Source organism: Sander lucioperca, chromosome 2 (genome assembly GCF_008315115.2).
Source record: "Sander lucioperca isolate FBNREF2018 chromosome 2, SLUC_FBN_1.2, whole genome shotgun sequence".
In the NCBI taxonomy this organism is placed as follows: Eukaryota; Metazoa; Chordata; class Actinopteri; order Perciformes; family Percidae; genus Sander; species Sander lucioperca.
This window is the reverse complement of record NC_050174.1, coordinates 10,657,481-10,678,979: the sequence shown is the minus strand read 5'-3', so window position 1 is coordinate 10,678,979 and position 21,499 is coordinate 10,657,481. Positions and strand designations below refer to the sequence as shown.

At 39.8% G+C, this 21,499-nt stretch overlaps 1 protein-coding gene across 3 annotated transcripts in view; it reads left to right on the top strand.

Annotated features, from left to right (window-relative positions):
- Positions 1-21,499, top strand: part of grid2 (glutamate receptor, ionotropic, delta 2) — a 614,241-nt gene that overhangs the window by 97,469 nt on the left and 495,273 nt on the right. For all 3 annotated transcript variants that reach the window (XR_004895179.1, XM_031309308.2, XM_031309309.2), the window contains exon 2: positions 79-234. Coding sequence is in view for 2 of the 3 variants with exons in the window: in XM_031309308.2 (XP_031165168.1) it covers positions 79-234 (156 nt within the window). In the remaining variant the exon portion in view is untranslated. The remainder of the gene's footprint in view (positions 1-78; positions 235-21,499) is intronic.

Genomic DNA, 21,499 nt, shown 5'->3' with positions numbered 1-21,499 from the left:
CTTTTTTCCATTCCAAAAGTCCTCTAATACTGAGTTATAGTTTCTTCTTTTCCCTTTTGCTTCCTTCCTTGTCAATAGGGGCAATCTTTGACGAATCAGCACGGAAAGATGATGAGGTGTTTCGCCTTGCCGTGGCAGATCTCAATTTGAACAACGAGATCTTGGAGACAGAGAAGATCACCATCTCTGTGGAATTCGTTGATGGGAACAACCCCTTCCAGGCTGTGCAAGAAGGTAGGATGATAATACTATGTTGTCTTTGAGTTCTACATGTGTGCCTGGAAGCAACAGGGCCTGGCAGGTGCATCAGCTTCAAAGTCCTTTTTGAGTTAACATAAAAGTATATTCTTAAAGAATACATCAAATTACTTCTGGGCATGGTTCCTTTTTGCTCCACTAATGTTCTAAGCCAGGGTCAGACTGAAATGAAAAGACTTGCTTCAACATTCATCCTTTCACGTCTTCCACTCTAATATAATGCTGGATAGTTTAATGAATAATAATGCATCCTATTTTAATTTTGATATTTTGTGAGTAAAATCTGAATCTGCAATGTAACCAGGTAAATGTAGTAGTACAGTGTTTTCCTCTGAAGTAGAAATACACTGTAGGCCTAAGTCAGTAGTATACGGTTGAGTTGCATATTAAGTGCTTTGAGGGCCTTCTGTGAGTTATTTTGGGGTACAATGGTTCTGGAGAAAGCTGCAAGCAATACACGGGGCAATCGGCCTGTTCCAAAAAGGCACTGCACTAGTTGCACTTAATGCAAGAATTCTGGTGACACTTGCTAATCATATACCGTTCTCGCCTCATTGTAGAATTGTCTTATTGACTAAAGATAAACCAAAACCAATGGATTTAAAGTGACAACATGAAAAATGCCAGAACTTAATATCCCTTCAATGATTTAATTAACTGATAATCAAATACAAAGGCCCCATTATCAACACCCGAGCACACACTAAAATAAACACACACACACACAAACAAAATATTAGCCTTGGCTGAGAGAGTGAAGGACAGGGTAGAGAATACATGTGAGTTTATTTGCATTTCAGGCATTAGGCTGCATGCCTATAGCAAACAATGCTGGCAGAACTGTAAGTTTATCTTTTTTTCAGAGACTGGCTCAGAGGACCTTGTGGAGATGTAATGTATGTGTGTTTGCCTTGTTAAAGGTCTTTTCAGACCAAACGCTAATGTTCGCGTCGGCCTTGGAGTGAAAGGTTTGAATGCGAAAAATCATTAACTGATATTCTGCATTGCTGTTTAATTTTTACATTTTGTCCCCGGTGTGAAAAGGCCTTAAGGCTGTTGCTTTGATATAAGTGCATTGCAATGTTGTTTGGTAGTCCGGCTAAACTCTTTGAAGTCCCATTCTGAGTAGTTCTATTATCTGGGCCCTGTGTGCATGAAGGATAAACACTGTTTGTTCCTTCCTTCTTTATTTTGAGGTCAGTGAGCAGCTTCTGTCTTTATTGTCTTATTAAGGATGTCAGCATTGTGTGAAATAAAGACAAAAAGTGAGTAAAGAGTAATGTGACAACACTGCAGGAGGCAGCATTTGAACACTTGTTCCTTGACTGAACAGACTGAGCCAACAGTATGTTCGTGAATTCTGCAGTATTCTGTCCTTGCATTTTTAGCATTTCTTACATTATTGGGTATTTTAAATTATCCTTAGCCGGGATTATTGTGTTACTTCTTGTTTTAAACTTTTTTTTTTCATTTAAGGGAATGTTTTTTTGCTGATTGTACACATTCTTTTTCAGCTATCGCATACATCACATTCATAAATATAGACACAGTTACAGCTTGGAGCAGCCAGGCTGGTTAGTTTCTCAAAAGCTTACAGTATCTATTGGCAGTACAGGATTTATTAAGGACAGATCAGATGCCACTTTTTGCTTGGGACTGCTAGTTTTCAATGACAAACTGGCCTTGCTTCTCAGTTTTGCTTCTTTCATCCCTGACTGATTAAATTTCTGCAGGCCGTCAAGTCCCTCACTCTGTTGACTCGTCTGTCCAAATTTGTGGGAGGTACAATAAATACTTGCCCATCTTCTTGTCCGCCTGGTACAGAACAGACTGCCTGACTCATCTTTCTGTTTGCCCACCTTTTTGTGGAGTTAGCTGGCTGATGAATTGATTGCCTGTCTCCCTATCTGCCTGTCTATCTGTGTATTTGTCTCGCTAACTGGTAACCTGGCTGGCAAATCAATTGTCTTTGTCTCTCTTTCATGTATTATGGTTTCAGATGTGTTGCCTCTTTTAGCAGAAACAATCAGTTTAAAGTGCCCATATTATGAAAAAATCACTTTTTCTGGGATTTGGGGTGTTATGTTGTGTCTCTGGTGCTTCCACACACATACAAACTTTGAAAAAAATCCATCCATGCTGTTTAGAGTGAGATACGGTTTCTGAATGTGTCCTGCCTTCAGTCTCTGGGTGAGCTGTTCAAAATCGGCACGGCTTGTGATGTCACAAGCCGAAACGAGCAGGCTAACCGCAACCATTAGCTCGTAGCATGCTAGCATGTTAGCATGCTAACGCTAATGCTAACGCTAGCATGCTACCTCGTTCTCAATAGCAAAGTACTGCTACAACACACACAAGTTCACCATAATCTACAAAAGAACTACTTACATGTGCGCCCTCATTTAGAAGTCTCCCAGCTAATCCTGCCTTGTAACTGACCAAAGTTGTAGAAACAGCCTTTCTTTTACTGTCTATGGAGCTAGCTAGCTGACATGAGCTACATCTGAGCTACTGCACATGTGCAGTGCAATCAAAGATAGTACAGAAGAAGAAGAAGAGGTCTCACTCTGTAGCTAAAACAGAGACCAGGTGAAAAGAGGATCTGCAGCAGTGAGAGAGAGCGGTGCAGTACAACAAAAATATGGTGTTTTTTGAAAATTAAACCATGTAAACCTATTCTGGTACAACCTTAAAATACAATTATGAACCTGAAAATTAGCATAATATGGCTGCTTTAAAAGATTTCAATATTTAAAAATGTCAACGCTATTAAGCTGTGCATTTTCTATATTAAGCAGATAATTAAACATGAAAAATGTCAATGACACCTTTTCCTTTGTGCGTGTTTGTTGAATTACATAAAGTAGTTATACATTATGAAATAATAACAGATGTTACAGTTACCTTTCACTAGCTTAGATTCTGCTCATGAGACATGCAATATACTGCAGACAGTGTTGAAAGTGTAGTTAGAAAAAACATTATTGTCCTGGCACTTAAATGACACTGAACGGCATGTCCTCTCTAAGGGCTAGATTTACATACATGAAAGCATATAGGGATAATTTGCACCTTGCTTTTGATTCAGTTTGTGCTGGCAATCTACATGTAATTAGCATCTGATTTATAATGTAGTACTCATTACGCAATCAGCACTTGAGACAGTCTCCTAGACACATTCTGTTTAAAGCAGAGCTCAGTAGGTGCAGTTCAGTGGTGGGATGAGGCGGAGATCATCAAGCTTAAAAAATAGATTATGATAATAGATTAGATCATAATGTAATAATGCTGCATTGAAAAAACAACTAATTAAGTAGATAGATAGATACTTTATTCATCCTGAGGGAAATTTTAGGCATCCAGTAGCTTAGACATCCATAACACAACAAACACATCTGCACATATATCGCACATACATAAAAATCACTCACAGAAAATTAAAGAGTTAAAGGTGCTAAGGTAGACTGTGTGCAATGGTGGTAGTGCAAAAGAGAACAGTGTAGGGATTAATCAGTGCAATAGCTTATTATTAAATATTAAAGGGATATTTCACCGTTGGAAAGATGAATATATCTTTACATTGGGTCACTTATGTAGTAGAAATGTGAATTTCTTTTTTTAAATTGGTGGCTTCTAGGCCGACAAAAGCCAGAAAATGTGTTTTGGCTCATGTGGATGAAAGACACGAAATCCCAGAATGCACTTGCTTCGCTGCTTTAGAGTCTACTCCCAAGCCACCTACCTACCGTTTACAGACAGACATTCAACCATATACACAAAACAATGTTTCACCGTGGCTCAAGTGGTGTTACACATTTAAAATAAATAAAAACGACATTATATAAAAACGACGTACGAAACAGGCTACATTTAGTGCACGCACATTTATAGGCTCCGTGAAGTTCAGCTAACGCATACTAGCATTACCGCTTGGTGGGCTGTAAACATGCAGTATAAAAACAGCCGTAAATTTGCGTGGAATGTAGAATGGTCGGCATTTAACAGTCACAAACTCCACCAGCAGTTAGCAGTTAGTTGGATACAAGCACTGCACCAGTCCGTGTTAACACAGCCCACCTCCACTAGTCTTACCCAGCGACAGAGCAGCAGGCCTGGTAGCTGGATAGCCCGGTACACTGTTGTTCAGCCATGTTTCCACAACAACAAAAACACAGCAGACTCTGAACTTGCGTTGGAAGTTTCGTTGAAGTTGGATGTAGTCCAGTTTGTTGTCTAATGAGCGGACACTTGCAAGCAGGATTGATGGAACAAGTGTCCGCCTAGCGTTAGCTTTCCACCTAGCTAGCTCATAATCCAGCCCTGTCCAGCCCTCGTTCTGCGTTTCACCGCTGAAGATGTCCCCTTACCAGCTACCTTAAATGGAGCGAGACCGCAGGCTCAGCTGCTGGTCTCCGTTGGCAGGTGAAGCTCGCGCAGTGTCTCGAGTATTCCATCTGTAATAAAGTTTCCTTCATATTCTCCGATCTGTACCAATGTATCCCGGCGGTACACATGTGCGGTAGTTTGAATGAACATAATTGTTGTAAAAGTTTTCTGCTGAGAAGCCAGTTTAGCAAAGATTCAAGATGGCTGACGCTCGTTTTGCTTTGGAAAGTTTTGTGAAAAGACGACAGTCCAACCCTCTATGGGCAGGTTGAAAACATGCGGAGGTAGCTCCTACTACTGGCTGTAGTCCATTGCCTCTGGACAAAAAATCTTCTGATGACACAAAAATTGTCGTTTTACGTCATCTGAAGATTTTTTTCCAGACCCACAATACAGAGATCTCTGGTCTAGAATTGCTTGACAGAAAAGAAATAATATACGTTAAGAACAATATATAACAGGGAATAAGTTATAAGATGTATATGTTATGACCAGAGTCCAGATTGTGTAGGAGGGCTAATATAGCCTATAAGACAGTCAGGTGTACAGCAGACAAAGATATAGTATAATGGTGGTAGGGGCTGAAAGAGACAGGCTCATGCTGAAAAGTCCATTTCTCCCATCCCCCTTTGTGTGGTATTGAAGTAACATTCTTCCAAAGAAATGTGCGGTACATTGCATGAGAGGGATAGAGTGCAGCAGGCACAGCAGAAGGTCAGAGTGGAGTGTTATAGTTATATATATATATAGGTAAATCGGCTAAATGTAGGATCAAAATAGCTCAACTGCCAGCCTATAGTTATTTGCGTTTATTGAATATCAAGTTCACATTTATTGAACTTAAACTTGTTGACACAAAGTCCTTCAACAACTTGTAGCAAGTGTATAACTTAATGAAAGTCCAGTTTAACTCACATCTGTGAAAAAGTTTAATCACTAACTAAGGAACATGAAAAAATATCCTGTTTAGGTATTATGACTAATCAGGATTCAGGAGGGATCACCAAAACTAAACTTGAGGAGCGGCTATTTCCCTTCACTTTAACCAGCAGGTAGCAAGCAAGGCACAGGAATTTGGATCGGGTCTTGAGGAGTTGTAGCATTTATTTACTGACAGATAAACTGTAAACACTCGGCACTGCCACGTTCACAGCTATAACGTTACTGCTAGCTTAGTCTCGCATTGCCAGACCTAACTACACAGCGCTGTGGAGTAAGGTCTGGCTACTCCATACATACATTCTGGCATTGGAAAAAAAATGAGTGTTTTGCATTTTTTTTTAAACAATCATAATCGTCCTGGGCAGTGCTAAGCTCTAGACACAGTGACGGTGGCTCTACAAAATGGTCTCAGGAAGGAACTTGTTTTGGTGGAACATTTGCATCCCGCAAAAGAAAACGCCACATACAATAATAAATTAAGTTAAATGTTCACACGATACTAAATGTAAATGTAATAAATGTAATTTGCTCTTACCAGTGTATCGCCGTGTGTACTTCCTCCATTGCAATCCCAATCCTGATCGGTCCCAAAATGTCACAGTTACAGTTAGAGTTTAGATTCCCGGCCCGAGCCCGAGCCCGACCCGAGCCCGACCGGACCTCGGGTCGGGCTCTTCAAAAAATAAATTTTCTTCAAAACTTTTTCAGCGTGTAGCTTGCTACCTCGAAGTTTGTTGTTGTTTCCTGAAAGCGAACAGAGTTTGAGAACGGCAACGCATAGAGAGCGGAAAGTGAGGGGCACCGGCTGTCAGGCAATTATCCTGGAAATGTACTTTGGACTTTCGTTGATCCAGGCTAGTGCTAACTAAATACTCACCGACAAACACACCTTCCTCACTCTTTTTTCCCTCTCTCTCTACTGCACTGCTCGCTAATGTGTGGGCAGCAGCTGCCGCTGTGTGCGTGTAGGCTGCTTGCTAGAAGCTTGCTCCCGATACTGTTTGTTAACTTCTGGATGGCTATTCTTAATTACTGATCAAATTGGTGGTGTTGAAGGATTTGAAACGGCATCTAACTCGCATTAGTTCGACCTTGCAAGTCTTCTTTTTTCACTGTGAAATAAGAGGTTTTGTGGTTATTCTGTAGAATAAATGTTCATTCATTTGAATTAACCCTTTAATTTGTTTAGCTCACCATAACCTTCCTTTTTTAATATTCCTGCACATGTTCTTCAGAGGTGCAGGATTTTCCACATAAAATTGAATCCTGCAAATCCTGTTAACCTCAGTTAATCCAGTGAAATGTGCTACTTTTACTCATAATATTTACTATCAATATTTGCGTGATCTTTGTTCAAAAGCACACTCTGGCTCACTCCTAGATATGATACATACATTAGGGGAATGTAGCAACACAGAGACAGAAGTTAATATATTGTCGCTGTCAGGCAGAAATCTTGTATCTCTATATTTTGTCATTTCAATTTTTTTCATAAATCAATGCTATTGGTCACCCTTAACATCTGTCTGTAGGTTTTACAAATATTTAAACAGTAACAAGTAAAATGTAATCTGACTTTGTCTGAGGTAAATAGCTCAATAAAATGTTTTCAAATCAGCCTTTTTTTCATTTCCTGTTTTGGACGCACAAGGTTTTTGCCCCACAGTGACGAATACATGATTATTCAAGGATCATTTCTAGTTTTAAAGTGAGAGAAAAATAATTCAAAAAGGTATAAGAGTCCCAACATCTTTGTCTAGCCTGCAGCTCTACATTACCACTGCCCTCTGTTCTAAAAAAAATATAAAACCCTCTCACCATCCAATATATAACATTTATTTATGTTGACAATTAAAGGGACTATCAACAAAAAGACTGTATCACATACGTATATATAAGATATTACAGGAGGAGTCAGATAATAATAGTTTGGATATTAAAGAAAAATGGGAGTTGGAGATGAACACCATTATCTCATATACAAAATGGGAATCATCATGCAGAGAGGGACATAAAATAACAAATAGTCCCATCTGGAAGGAATTCAAATGGAAAATCAAAATGAGATTCTTCAGGACTCCTCTTGTCATATCAAAATTTGGTGGTGCCTTGGATCAGTGCTGGAGGGGCTGTGGCCTGGTGGGAGACCACACACACATATTTTGGGACTGTCCAAAGAGTCAGGATATTGGAAAAACATACAAAATGAAATTAAAACATGTTTGGAAATAGAACTACCATTAGAACCATCTTATTTTGTATTGGGATTACTACCAGAAGATGTAGAGGAGAATAGTCAGGCAACATTACTGAGAGTCCTTCTTCTAATTGCTAAATTTAAATTTGTCTCTTCCTTGTGTTGCTGGGGGAATGTTGCTCATCCCTGCGAACTACGAGTGGATGTTAAGGTGATGCTGAAATCCATTGACTGACCCCGTAAGACATTTATGCCTGTATTGTGTCTCTTAACAGTTGACTGTACTGCTTGATTGCAAAGCAAATAAAAAAATCCCTTTACCACCATTATACTGAAGAGAGTCATAAAGAATGGCACATCACAATTAGGACTGCAGCTATCGATTATTAGTCCATCGATTAATCAAGTAATTGGATAAGAAATACTTTTGTTTTATTGAAGAGCAATAATATACAATAGTTTGGTTTAATTTTCGGAAAAGCAACATTTTTATTGCCTACATTGCTTACAATATCATCTCTCAAAAAACTAAACATATTAAGTGCATTTAAGTGCCATATTACATTGTTTTTAAAGAAAACATTTTCTGAAATGCAATAACAACCTCAAACTAAGGCATACATTAAACATACATAAACATTACCTTAAGTTGTTAACTTAACTTTCAGAACTACAAGTTTCAACCTGAGAGTGATCTGTATATAGGCCTATATGTAAATATTAGTTATACTCAACCTATTTTCATTTATATATTTGATTACAATGTCACACAGCTCTGTTACATTATGCTAGTAGATTGTTGATCAGCTGTTTCTCCGTGAAGAGAGAGAGTGAGAGAAAATGGTGCGCAACAATCAGCTGTTTTTCCGGCTCTTTAGATCAAATTGTGGTCACCACTACGTATTTTCTTGTCTTTGTGTTTGGTAGTTGTTGTGTTTGGTGTAGTTTCATCGTCCATACGACTCTGTGATTTACTTTTGTCATGTCCGCTTCGTGGAATGGATGATTAAGTTAGACTCAATGTTTTCTGTTGACATGCTGAAGCACTGACATCGTGCTATTATTGTGGTAAGCTAGTTCAATTTTGCAGTAGACACACAGTTTTCATTTTAATTACATTTGAACTGATTCCAAACTTTGGACACTTTTTTTTCGTTTTCTCCAGCCTGTCTCGTCTCTTAGCCCCTTACGCTCTTTCTTCATTTTGTAATCAGTCTTCATGGCATGTGTCGCCAGCAGCGTCAGCCTGGTGTGCGACAGTAATAATCGGAAACACCGTGAGCGATACAACGTTGGTAACATTAATTAAACAAAGCTTCGAGGCGAATCATTTTGCATCGAGGATTTTTAGTAATCAAATTATTCGAGTTACTCGAGGAATCGTTTCAGCCCTAATTACAATAACCATATCTCTAACAATGCAGACCATTGCGTGCGTGCATCAGCCTCAGGAGTGCGTTAAGAGGCTTGGATTAAATCTCCCTCCCTTTCTTCGTCCTGCATGGTACTTAATTGTGGATCTGCTCCTGTCACTTATATTCACATTTCACTCCCTACACCCTATCCCCCCATCGCCATAGTAACCGGGATAGACATTAATTAGGGAACGGGTGGGGTTGTGTGTGTGTGTGTGTGTGTGTGTATATATATATGCATGTCAGTGTGTGCCGTTCATGTCCCTATCAATTAAACCAATGACAATCACCTAATTGGATAACAGTCTATGGAAAGGTGGGGGGCAAGGAAAAGCAGAACAGGAGGAGACCACAGGAGGGAGGGAACTCAATAGTTGTCTCAGCTTATTTTTCATCTCAGCTTAGTCTTGACACACAGGGCACACCGCCACATTTATGCACACACTGCCACACTCACAGATAAAATAAATGAAAAAACTAGACAGAAAACTGAATAGTCTTGACAGACCCTGCTAGCATCTATTACTACCTGTTAGTTCAATGTTTCTATACTTTGCCCTTTAAAGTGGGAGTCCCCATCAAAATGAGAAGCAGTTTAGTTAGCTCTAAAGAAATAATCCCAAGGATAGAATGCACGTGTATGACTAATAGAATATGATTAATTCCCTCAGTGATTATACCTGCAGACAGTGAAGACTGCTGCACAATTCAGCACAGAATAAAGGACAAAAATCTTCACAATTCATGGGGGAAATGTTTCTTTTTAAATAAGCGTCTGTGTGTCTTAGATACTAACCTAACAATTTTTAAAATTGGTAGCGATTTGTTTAAATCGTTTATTAATGCCAAACATTTGTTGGTTCCAGCTTCTCAGAATTGAGGATTTGCTGCTATTCTCTGTTTTATGTCATTGCAAATCGATTTTCTTTGGGTTTTGGACCATTAGTCAAACAAATCAAGCTATTTTACAGACTAAAATAATAATTGATTAATCAAAAAAAGAAATCATCAATTAATTAATTGGTAATAAAAATAACTGTTGCTGACAGCCCTACAGCAAAGCCTTAAACATTTGTTTAAATGTTATTTTGATTATCTCTTGTAAATGGCACCTGAGAAGATTCAGCACCATGCTCGATGCTCAGTGACATACATTACACCAGAAGTGTACTAGTTACTGTTCTGTTCACTACTTTATGTACTTATTATAATCTAAGCACTTTAGTCAACTCTCACAGTATTTGTGGTCACACTGGGCATGCATTATAAGTGCTGCCTTTGTAGAATATACATTTAGATTCCTGTGATACTTCTTAGACAGTGTACTGTGGTGGTAGTTTAGAAAATGACAAGAGGCGTATTTGCAACAAAACAGTAAGCCAAATTGCAAATGCATTCTGCAGTCCAAATGTAGTTCCACCCAGGTATGTATATAATCATGTCAAATGTATATTTCATGACCTTTTTTCCACAAAGTATTTGCTCATAGTAATGTGCTATAAAAAAGATTGTGGTGAACATTCTTCAGTAGCGGTAAAGATTGGTTATGAGGGCTGCTAATGCAAAATTGGATGTGTATAAAAAATGATAAAATTATCATCTTGTTAAATTCTTAATTAAAGTTTCAATGGATTAGAGAGACTGAAAATATATTTAGGCGATGTGTCATCTTTTCAGTTGATTAATTTTGACACAGTGGAACTCGTGATTCACAGTAACGATGGAGTATAGTTCTAAAGTCAGCATGAAGCAAATGCCTTAAGGGAGTGAGAAACACTTGACGCCATTTGTGTGATGAGACTAACTAAGTCAGTCAGACTTTGTCATATTGATTGTGATAATGTAAACACATTAAAGAAAAAAAACGTTATTCTAAAAAGGGCAGCGTTTTTTCAAATTACAATTAAACATACACCCCTCATTCTGAATATTGTCTTCATCTTACTAGAATCTTTTTCTCTCTCACTCTCTCTATTTTCATCTATTTTTTGAAGGATTTTCATTTAGAGTGCAAATAAATGAACGTCTTAAGCTTTGTAATCAGGGCATTTTGAATTTTTCCTCAGAACCTCGCAATATTAGATGATCTCCCTGTTCATAAAATGTTAATGTGCCTTTTAAAAGATTTAGAAGACCCCCTCCTTTGTTAGAGTCAAAGTCTGTAAACCAAACATAAACTAAAGTGTTTGTACCAGCAGAAAAGTCAAATCACTGGATGAGAAACATAAAGCACTAAACATTATAGACATAGAATTAGATTTACTGCATAGAGTGACAGCAGATCATAGAATTAAATTTGGCGTTTGAGGCTTGGATCAAACTGTCTTATTCTGTTTTCCTCTTTCACTATTGAATGCTCCTAGTTAAAAAAAAAAACAAAGAAACTTGTGATACAAAGCTTTAAGCTACATTAAGCATTCCTTATCTACTGGGGGGTAGAACATTTCCAAAGCAATCCCACAGAAAATCATTTTTATCAAGTCGTTATGGCTAATGTCAAAACAATTTGTATTGTTTTGACATTGTATTTCCCTTCTTACCCTTTTGAGAAAAAAATACAAAAAACATGTGTCTTTAGCCTGCTAGATGCTTAACTAATAGCCACTGTTTATTTTAGATCTCTGCTGTTTCATGCTTTCATACACCTTAACATGGCTAAAAGCTGCATAGAGCTACATAGTTGTTGATACTCAGTGGTTCAGCAACACTAGGAGGGATTTACTCATCAACTATTGCTTAATGCAGGTTAAAAAATACCTTGAGAGTTTGCAACAATACATATTTACAACCTATTTATACTTGTCTGCATTCTCATGTTAGGTGCAAATCATTCTCCAACAAGAAGAGAAAAAAAGGGATCATTTGATTAGTCAAGTCTATTTATTTCTAGTGCACATTTAAAACCAACCTAGACTGAACAAAGTGCTAAGCAAAGTTATATTATGTTATAAAAACAAAGGAAGACAATAAAAATATAGACATAATGAACATCATACAAACAACAGACTTCTATACGAATGTCCTTAAACTAAATCATACGCCAAAGAATAAAAATGTGTTTTAAGACGAGACTTAAAGATTTTGGCAGTAGAGGAGGACCTAATATGAATGGGAAGTTTGTTCCAGAGTCTCGGGGCCACAACGGAGAAGGCACGATCACCCTTTGTTTTCATCCGAGACTGTGGAATAGCTAAAAGGAACTGATTAGACAATCTTACGTTCCTGGAGGAGTGATGTAGGGTAAGGAGATCAGCAATATATAAAGGGGCCAATCCATGTAATGCCTTAAAAACAAGTAACATTACCTTAAAATCGATTCTATATTATAACCAGAAAGCTGAAGAAGAAGCCAATATCGGGGAGAGATGATTCCCCTTCTGGTACCAGTCAACAATCTAGCAGCCGCATTCTGGACAAGCTGCAGGCATGATAAAGATGATTGGCAAATCCCAGAATACAAGGAATTGCAGTAGTCAATACGAGACAAGATTGATTTCGATTTCGAAAATGATTAGATGTTATGCATCTATTATACTAAACTAAATCCTTATTTGAAAAAATACTAATTTTTTAACCAATTCCCCCTGTTGAATCTGTACGCTCTATCATGTATTTTTCATCAGCATTGTTTCATTTACTTTTGATTAACACAACGATTCAGTGTCCTCCGATGACATGACTCAGAGGACACATTCAAACTTGTTAACTCTGAGAATATGAAATTGGGCTAGACTGTTAACTGGACTTATCCTTACTAGAGCCCGACCGATATATCGGCGGGCCAATATTAGGCCTTTTCCAAACTATCGGTATCTGCATTTATAATGGCCTATAAATGAATATTTAAAAAATAAAATAAAAACGGACAAAACACCCTTCAACCATGTTATGAGTGTTGGCGTTGCATAGTTTGTCCACCAGAGGGCGCTCTACAACGTCCCTGTTGGTAACACTCGTATTTAACCCTTTAAGTTTGTGTTTTTATTCATTTTATTTATCAGAACTTTAATATATTTTGATGTTCCTCTGTTCTGTTGTGACATTAAAACAAACAAGTTTATTTTTAAACTGCATTATCATATTATTTTAGTGAACACTCATAAATAACTACAAATAATTAATGAAATCTGTTTGTTTTGTTACGCGTTTCATGGATTTTTTTTTTTTAATTATATATCGGCCGATATATCGGAATGTCGGATTTTTAAATCACAGAATATTTGTATCGATATCAGCCTTAAAAATCCTTTATCGGTCGGGCTCTAATCCTTACAATAAATTAGCTCAAATGTGAAATGAATAAAGTTTTGTTTTATGCTACTTTTTGGTTGATTTGTGGAAACTGTGTCTGTGTTTCTGTGTTTACTCTCAGATTTGCAATGCAGTTCAGAATATAGACAAGAAAAAATCTGTCGCATTTGTAGCTATATTGCAGCATCTTCAGGCTTTCCCAAAACAATCTGATTGGACTCTTATAGCTCCAGTATTCTCTATATTGGGTAGTCCATGTTCTGACTGTTACTGAATGCTGGTTAGTCACTCGTTTCAACATGAGGCCTTTTACCTAAACTAAAACAAGAGGCATTAGAAAATGGCTGGTAAAGAAAATAGTAGGTATGTGGCTTTGTCTTGACAGCATTTAAGTCTTCATCTGTGGTGGCATTTTAAAACTAGGGTACATTTTATGTTCAAACATATCTAGTCATGTAGGCCTACTATATTATGTTTGTTATACATCTGCCTTCGTCTGCCAATCAACATCATTCAGTCAAACACATCTGCGCCATATCTGTATACTGACCTCATGTTATTGCATTTATATAATAAAGTAACACAATCATCTTTAAGGTCATTGAGCTCTCCTTCCTTTCTGCCTCTCAACCCTCCACATTTCCCCCATAAAGCAGACTTACACGGAAATTAGCTGCCATGGAAACTGGGGCCACAATTCATTTAGCCTTACACCCCATTCTCTTTCCTTGCCTCCCTCTTCCATGTTTCTGTCAGTTCTCCTCATCTGTGTGTGTGTGTGTGTGTGTGTGTGTGTGTGTGTGTGTGTGTGTGTGTGTGCGCTGTCTGATGTGAATGCACAGAACAGTCTCGTTAGCTGCCATAAAGACCAAAGACATCTCATTTTCTAAGGTCGTTCCATCACTGTTCCAGCCTGGAAGCCCTCCTTCTGCTGCCCTACTCTCTTCATTTGCCCATTTATCTAACTGCCTAACAAACAACTGTATACACAGTCAAACACATGCATGCACGCACACACACACACACACACACACACACACACACACACACACACACACACACACAAACACGTACACATAGATGCACTAATACTGAGCACACAGTGGCTTTCTTGATGCATTGACATTCCCCTGCTCATTTTTCTCCACTAGATGTATCCTTCCTCCTCTCTGCAGTAGTCATGGCTAAATTGCAAAGATGATAAACTCTCTGTTCTTTTACATTGCCCTCCATTTTTCCCCATCTCTCTTTTCCACCTCATCTTTACATCTCTCACTCTTTGTCTTTATTGTCTTTAGTGTGTGTGTGTGTGTGTGTGTGTGTGTGTGTTTGTTTGTGTGTGTGTATGTGTATGTGAGATGGGGTCCAGCAGCTGACAGCTGGGTACAAACCAGATCCAGATCCAACCAGACTTCTGGAGCTTTGAATAGTGTGTGTGTGTGTGTGTGTGTATGTGTGTGTGTGTGTGTGTGTGTGTGTGTGTGTGTGTAGCTGGTGGTAGGCCTGTTGATTGGTTAGTAGATAGAAAGTGTCATTTGAATAGAAATCAAAGTGCATCTCTATTGAAATGTTTCCTTCCTCTCCCTACTGAGCATTGACCAGTGCACACTCTCTGCCTCTCTCTCTCTTTCTGTTTCTCTGTCTTTGTGTCAGTCTGTATGGCTGCTTGACAGCTAGCTTCCTCTCTCTAAACGCACAAAGACAGTCCTTCACTGCAGATGGAAAAAGATCACTGTAAAATTATTTTTATTTTTAAAATAATTCAAAAAAATAAAAGATTATTTTGTTGTGGCTTCTCTTCTAAAGCAGTACTGTCATTCAACTGACTACGATTCTTTTGCCCTTAAGACTCCACATGAAATATTTTCCTTAAATTTACATTCAAGAAGTGTTGGACCAGGTGAGAAAGCACATAGACCTGCTGGAGTGATCTCTCTTTTCTCTCCTCCCCTCAATACGCAGCACAGACAACACAACAGCCCCTGACATTGCTCTCATATGTCACTGTTTCCCCTCCTTGCTGTGTCAAACACAATCTACTAAAATACAATAAGAGGAACTAACAAATCGTCTGTTTGTAACTCTGACAGGTTTTTATTTCACTAGTTGTGCATGGTTGCATTATTTAAGTAATGCTGACATCAGTCTTAATAGTATTGCAACATTGAGCAATACAACAAATCAAGCTGTTTAATAAATTCCCCCTGCCTCATGATGATCTGTACTACCACTGTACACTCTGCTGTTTGACTGTAACAGCATGATGACAGCTTTACATGTATAGTTTCTAGATACACGAAAACAGTCAAATTTGTTTTAAGAATGTTGTGGTATATTTGAATTCTGCTGTTTGGTAGCCTACCCCTTTAATTGTTTCCATTTGACTGCATATACAGCATACTTCATTGCAACATACTGTAATGGCTCAGTGGTGTATTGCACACTGTGCACAAGCCAGAGGTGCACACACAGAGATGTGAAAACAAACATGCACGCACTTACGCATAGTAAAGTAGAATCAAATAACTGTATTCACTGGAGGATAAAAAATGAAAGTAACTCCCCCTTAAGAGCATTTGGCTTGGTGAAGTGCTATTTGACCAGTGGACAAAAAACTCAATAAATTTATAAACAGCACAGATATACTGTGACAGTGCCAGTGCACACACATCAACACACAGACACACACACACACACACACACACACACACACACACACAGTGCAAGTAGAAAGCTACCCCACACTAATGCTTGTGTTTTATTAGAGTCATAAAATACACAGGCAGAGACCAGCCAAAAAACTTGATTTGATGCTTTTTGGATATAAAGTGCTCTTTTGTGGTCTCCCTGCTTTTATTCAGTGTAATTGAATTCAAGGTTCTATTGGCATGAGAGCTGACTGTATTACCAAAATCCAAAATTATACAAATAATGTTTTAGACTATGAATTTTGCCGGTTGCACACACACACACACACACACACACACACACACACACACACACACACACTGCGTGGCCTCTATTGTCGTGATTTTGGCTTTTCATTTTCTAAAGCCATTTAATTTACTGCTGCTTCCAACTTTCACACAGAGGAACAGGGGGATGAAAAAGTAATGGGGAGAAGGAGGTGAAACAGCAGGTACAGACATGGAGGAACATGTCAGATATTTCTGTAATTTATTATAAGATGATAAAAGTTAATATTTGAATTTAAATTTAGACTTGTTTGAATATCTGCTGCAGCTTTACAAAAGTGTATCATGGCAGAAAAATAATATAATCTCATGCAACGTTTTCCATTTGCATAAAAACAAAATCAGTTTTGTGTTTTTTGAATAGTTAGCTGATAGGGCAAGTGCTGTCACGTGACATGAGGGGCTGTGTTTGTGTGATGCAGATAACTCAGTTCATTGCAGCTGTGTGGGATGAGATTAATTCAGGAGATTGTCTCTGCCTGGGTGAGTCAGTTTAACACAACACAACCCCTCTAGAAGAAGGAAAGACATACACTCATCCAGGCAAGTTTAGTTTCATTCTCGCGTTAAATGCAACACGCAGGGAAAAGGAGACAGGGGAATTAATGTTACTGGCTAGGTTAGCCTTTAGTAGTTGTGTTACGAGCCCAGGTTAGCTTAGCCTTGTAACAAAGTGTATTGCCACTTACTTCACTTTGACGTATCCTTCTCTCTGTGCCATCCCATCTATCGCCAGGGAAAATTATTACAGGCTTCCCTTTGGCCGTCGGTTGATGCCCAGTTGACAGGCTGTCAGTCAGACCACTGAGTTACCATAGTGATAGCCTCTTCTGCTTGACAAATGGGTGATGTGTGTAAATCACCTGGATGAGACTGCTTGAGAGAGAGAGATAAATAGAATTAGAATTGAATTGACAAATAGGAGAGCCGAGAGAGTTATCAAGGGGATTTGTTTTGTTTGTATTTTGTTTGTTTGTTGTTCCCTCCGCACACACATACACACACACACACACACACACACATGCACAAACAACAATGTTTCAGAATCAGGCATTGGAACATGGAGAGAAATTAGCTTTATGACACACTTTAAAGGAGAATTCCGGCCAATTTTTATCTTAATCTTGATCGCTATAAACATGCATGTACTTTCGATTTGAAAAAACCCCGACCCGAATCAACACGGAGAAGCTGCAGCTACGTGTATGAGCTTCCACTGAGCTAAAACGGCAGTTGGCGGGGCAAATTTTAGAGTGCCTTTGTGCCTCTTAAGAGACATAAAATGCAATTAAAATGTCTGTGCAACATAAACGGGGCCCTTACGTGACAGCAAGATGCATTTTCAACTCAGACATTGTTTAAATTCACCTACTCTGGTCCCTGTCTCGATCCTGCCAGTAGCTAGCTTGCCCTGCTAGCTGATAGCCGTTAGCTGCTAGCTGCCGTCCGGTGAGTATATTCAGCCAGGCTTCTGTGATAATCATCCCAATAACAATCCACGGAGCGGCGGTGGTGTGGCTATGTCCTCCAGAGGACAGGTCATGTCACATCTTGAAGTTTATTCCCCCCTAAAAAAAACAGTAGTGCGGTAGTAGCTGCTAGCTGCTAGCTGCCCTCCGGTGTACAGCCAGGCTGTGATAATCATCCCGACAACAATCCACGGAGCGGCGGTGGTGTGTCCTCCAGTTACTGAAGGCTAGCTTTAGCTTGCGCTTGGAGCAGCAAGTTCATCTGCCTGTTGCCCCTCTGTCTATCTCGTTCTTTCCAACTCTTGTGAGGCTAGTTCTTCGTCTGTATACTCGGGTTCGAATAAATAAGGACGACCATCAAACTCAAAAGGCTCTTCCGTGTGTTGTATATCTGCTATATTCTCCATAGTTACGTTACTCCAAGCTTCTTCCCTTGTGAACAACTCCGCTCTTCACTCTTCACACACTACGCTCCGATCTGCACACTACTGTTTACCTTTTCCTGCTACAACTGAATGGAGGACATCCACCAGACCACTGGTCGCTCGGGGGATTTTTGTAGGCTGCTTGCCTGGCTAAGGGAACTACCACACAGATCGACACTGACTAGCCTCCTACTCACCAACACCAGATCGATCACACACAATATGGATGAGCTACAAATACACACGGAACTGCTGCGTGATGATTTTCACAAAAGCCTGGCTGAACACACTTATCACGGACGGCAGATAGCAGCTAGCAGCTAGCAGCTAACAGGCCAAGCTACCCACCGGCAGGATCAAGACAGGGTAGGTGAATTTAAATGTCTGAGTTGAAAACGCATCTTGTTGTCACGTTATGGCCCTGTTCATGTGGCACAGACATATTAATTAGGGGTCCAAGCCCGAGTCTGCAAGAACCGGCGGTAGCAAGAGCTACGCCGTTCACACAGCAGGGCTGTGGAACCCTATTGTTTTTACTAAGATTATTCATCATCATTATCATCATCATTTTTATTTTTCTTCTCCACCTAAAACTCCGATTACAGGCTAAACCGTACATGGTGGGGTTTGCCATTTTCAGGACTGGTCCAAAACTCCGCAAGGACCTCAGGCGCAACAATTGACCCACTTCCACCACTAGGTGGCGCTATAGCAGAAAAAACCCGTTTTGCCCTATAACTCCCACACCGTACACCGGACATTCAAAAACCATACATCCACGCGTTCCCTGGATCAAACTGAATCACGTGATATAGGCCACGACTATAGACTTTTATGCGTGAAAAATCGCGATTTATCAAAAACCTACTTTTTCGATCTCCTCCTAGACCGTGCGACCGATCTGCATGAAACTTGGACCGTAGCATCTCCAGACCGACCTGACAAAAAGTTAATAAAAAGAATTTTGATAGGATAAAAGTTGCGCATATTACGCACAAACAAATTTGTGTAGCTAACCATGAAAACACCAAGGTTGCCATATCTCGGCCAAAATAAATGCTATCAACGCCAATCTTTAGATTCTTGTTTGCCATGACCCTCTGAAGGTCCCCCACGCGTTTTACAAAAATTGGTCACTAGGGGGCGCTACAAGTACAAAAGGTTTATATCTCATGAACGGCTCATCCGATTTTTACAAAATTTGATGGGTACCATCTAGGGCCACTCCTGAAGCCAACCCTCGAGTGGGGTACTGAGGCGTAAAAGTGGGCGTGGCCTACGGGACCCAAGTCTAGATTCACCACTTACACTATTCAATTCAATTCAATTCAATTTTATTTATAGTATCAAATCATAACAAGAGTTATCTCGAGACACTTTACAGATAGAGTAGGTCTAGACCACACTCTATAAAGCCCCAACAATTCCAATAGTTCCCCCAAGAGCAAGCATTAGCAGTGGCTATTGCGACAGTGGCGAGGAAAAACTCCCTTTTAGGAAGAAACCTCGGCAGACCCAGACTCTTGGTGGGCGGTGTCTGACGGTTGGGGTTATGACGGTACAGGATGTAGCGTGGCACAGCAGAGCATGGGTGGACGCTGTGGACGCAGCAGGACGTAGCCGGGCATTGCAGGGAATCGTAGAGCGTAGCAGGGTGTAGCAGGTCCATAGCCACAGCTGCACCCAAGACCCAGATCTTGGTGTCACCCTAATCCGAGGCGATGTTCTGGGTGAAGAAGAAACATAAGGACTCCGGGGAGTAAACTCCCCAGAGCTAGGTGAGTAACAAGCACTTCTGAGACAGGATGTGCATAAAAGGAAACAAAAGAAAAGAGCGTGTCATAAGAAGGAACTTCCTCGGCAGTCTAGAATTATAATAGCATAACTAGGAGAGGCACTATATTATTGATTATACGATAGGTAAATCTGATGACTGTAAAGAGAAGCAGAGAAAAAAAATGTGAACAACTTTAAATTTACAGGGTAAAAAAACTTGAGATAATTTTTCAACATCCCACTACGATGCTCTGTACCAAATGTGGCGAATATCGGACTTTAGGGGGCGCTATAAGCAACGTTTATTGGTTTTGGCCAATAACTCAATGCATTTAAATGGGAACTTTGCAATTGCAATATCTCTGCCACAGTAAATGCAGTCAACACAAAACTCGTGGGGGGGCGCTATAATCAACGTAGACGAGTTTTGGCCCTTTTACTCAATCTATAATGGCACATTTGCAATGGAAATGTACCACAGACCTTGCAGCTCACACTTCTCAATATTTACTGATGTTTTGCCTCCTATCGTTTTGGTTTTTGCTTTTACGTGCTCCCCTGGTTTTTTACAATAAACAAACTTCTTAACCCACCTGACAAAGTTTTCTTCCTTCACAGTGGACAAATTCAACTTTTTTCTCTCACTTTTTCAATCCAAAATCAACACCATTCATAGGCGCCGATACCGTGCAATTAAACATTGCAGTTGGTGCTAAGTGGAGCGTCTGTCATAGTGTGATTGGTTATGTTGGTGTCATTGATTCTTAATTTCCCACGAAGCACCCACGGAGGAAAACATAAATCGGCGCCTATTACACCATTTACAACAACTTGACCACCTTCCCTGCTCCTTCAACGACCACACCTGCCTCCCCCCCTCCACCCTCTCAGTCACTCTCTCATTTATCTCTGCTGTTCTCTGTGGTCAGGGGGATTAAGAAATTTGTTTATTGTAGAGAATTGTTAAAGGTAGTCTGTATATGCATGGAGGTGAACTGTTGACCGCTACATTTGCAACGGCGACGTACCGCAGACGTCGCGTCTCACGCCTCTCGATATTTACCGACGTTTGCCTCCCCACCGCCCGCTTCGGGTTCCGCTTTCGCGCGCTCCTCGGGGCATCAGAGGCGACTGGCATCAGAGGCTTGGGCCCCGTCATAACTGCTTGCAGTTGTAGTTGCATTTTGTGTCTGTTAAGAGGCACAAATGCACTCTAAAACTTGCCCCCCGACAACTGCTGCTTTAGCTCAGTGGACGCTTGTACACGTAGCTGCAGCTTACTCCAGTTTGCTAGGACCGATCCAGGTCGGGTTTTTTTCTATCGAAAGTACTCGCATAGCTATAGCGATCAAGATTAATGTAAAAATTGGCCGGAATTCTCCTTTAATAAATGCTCAGAAGAGCC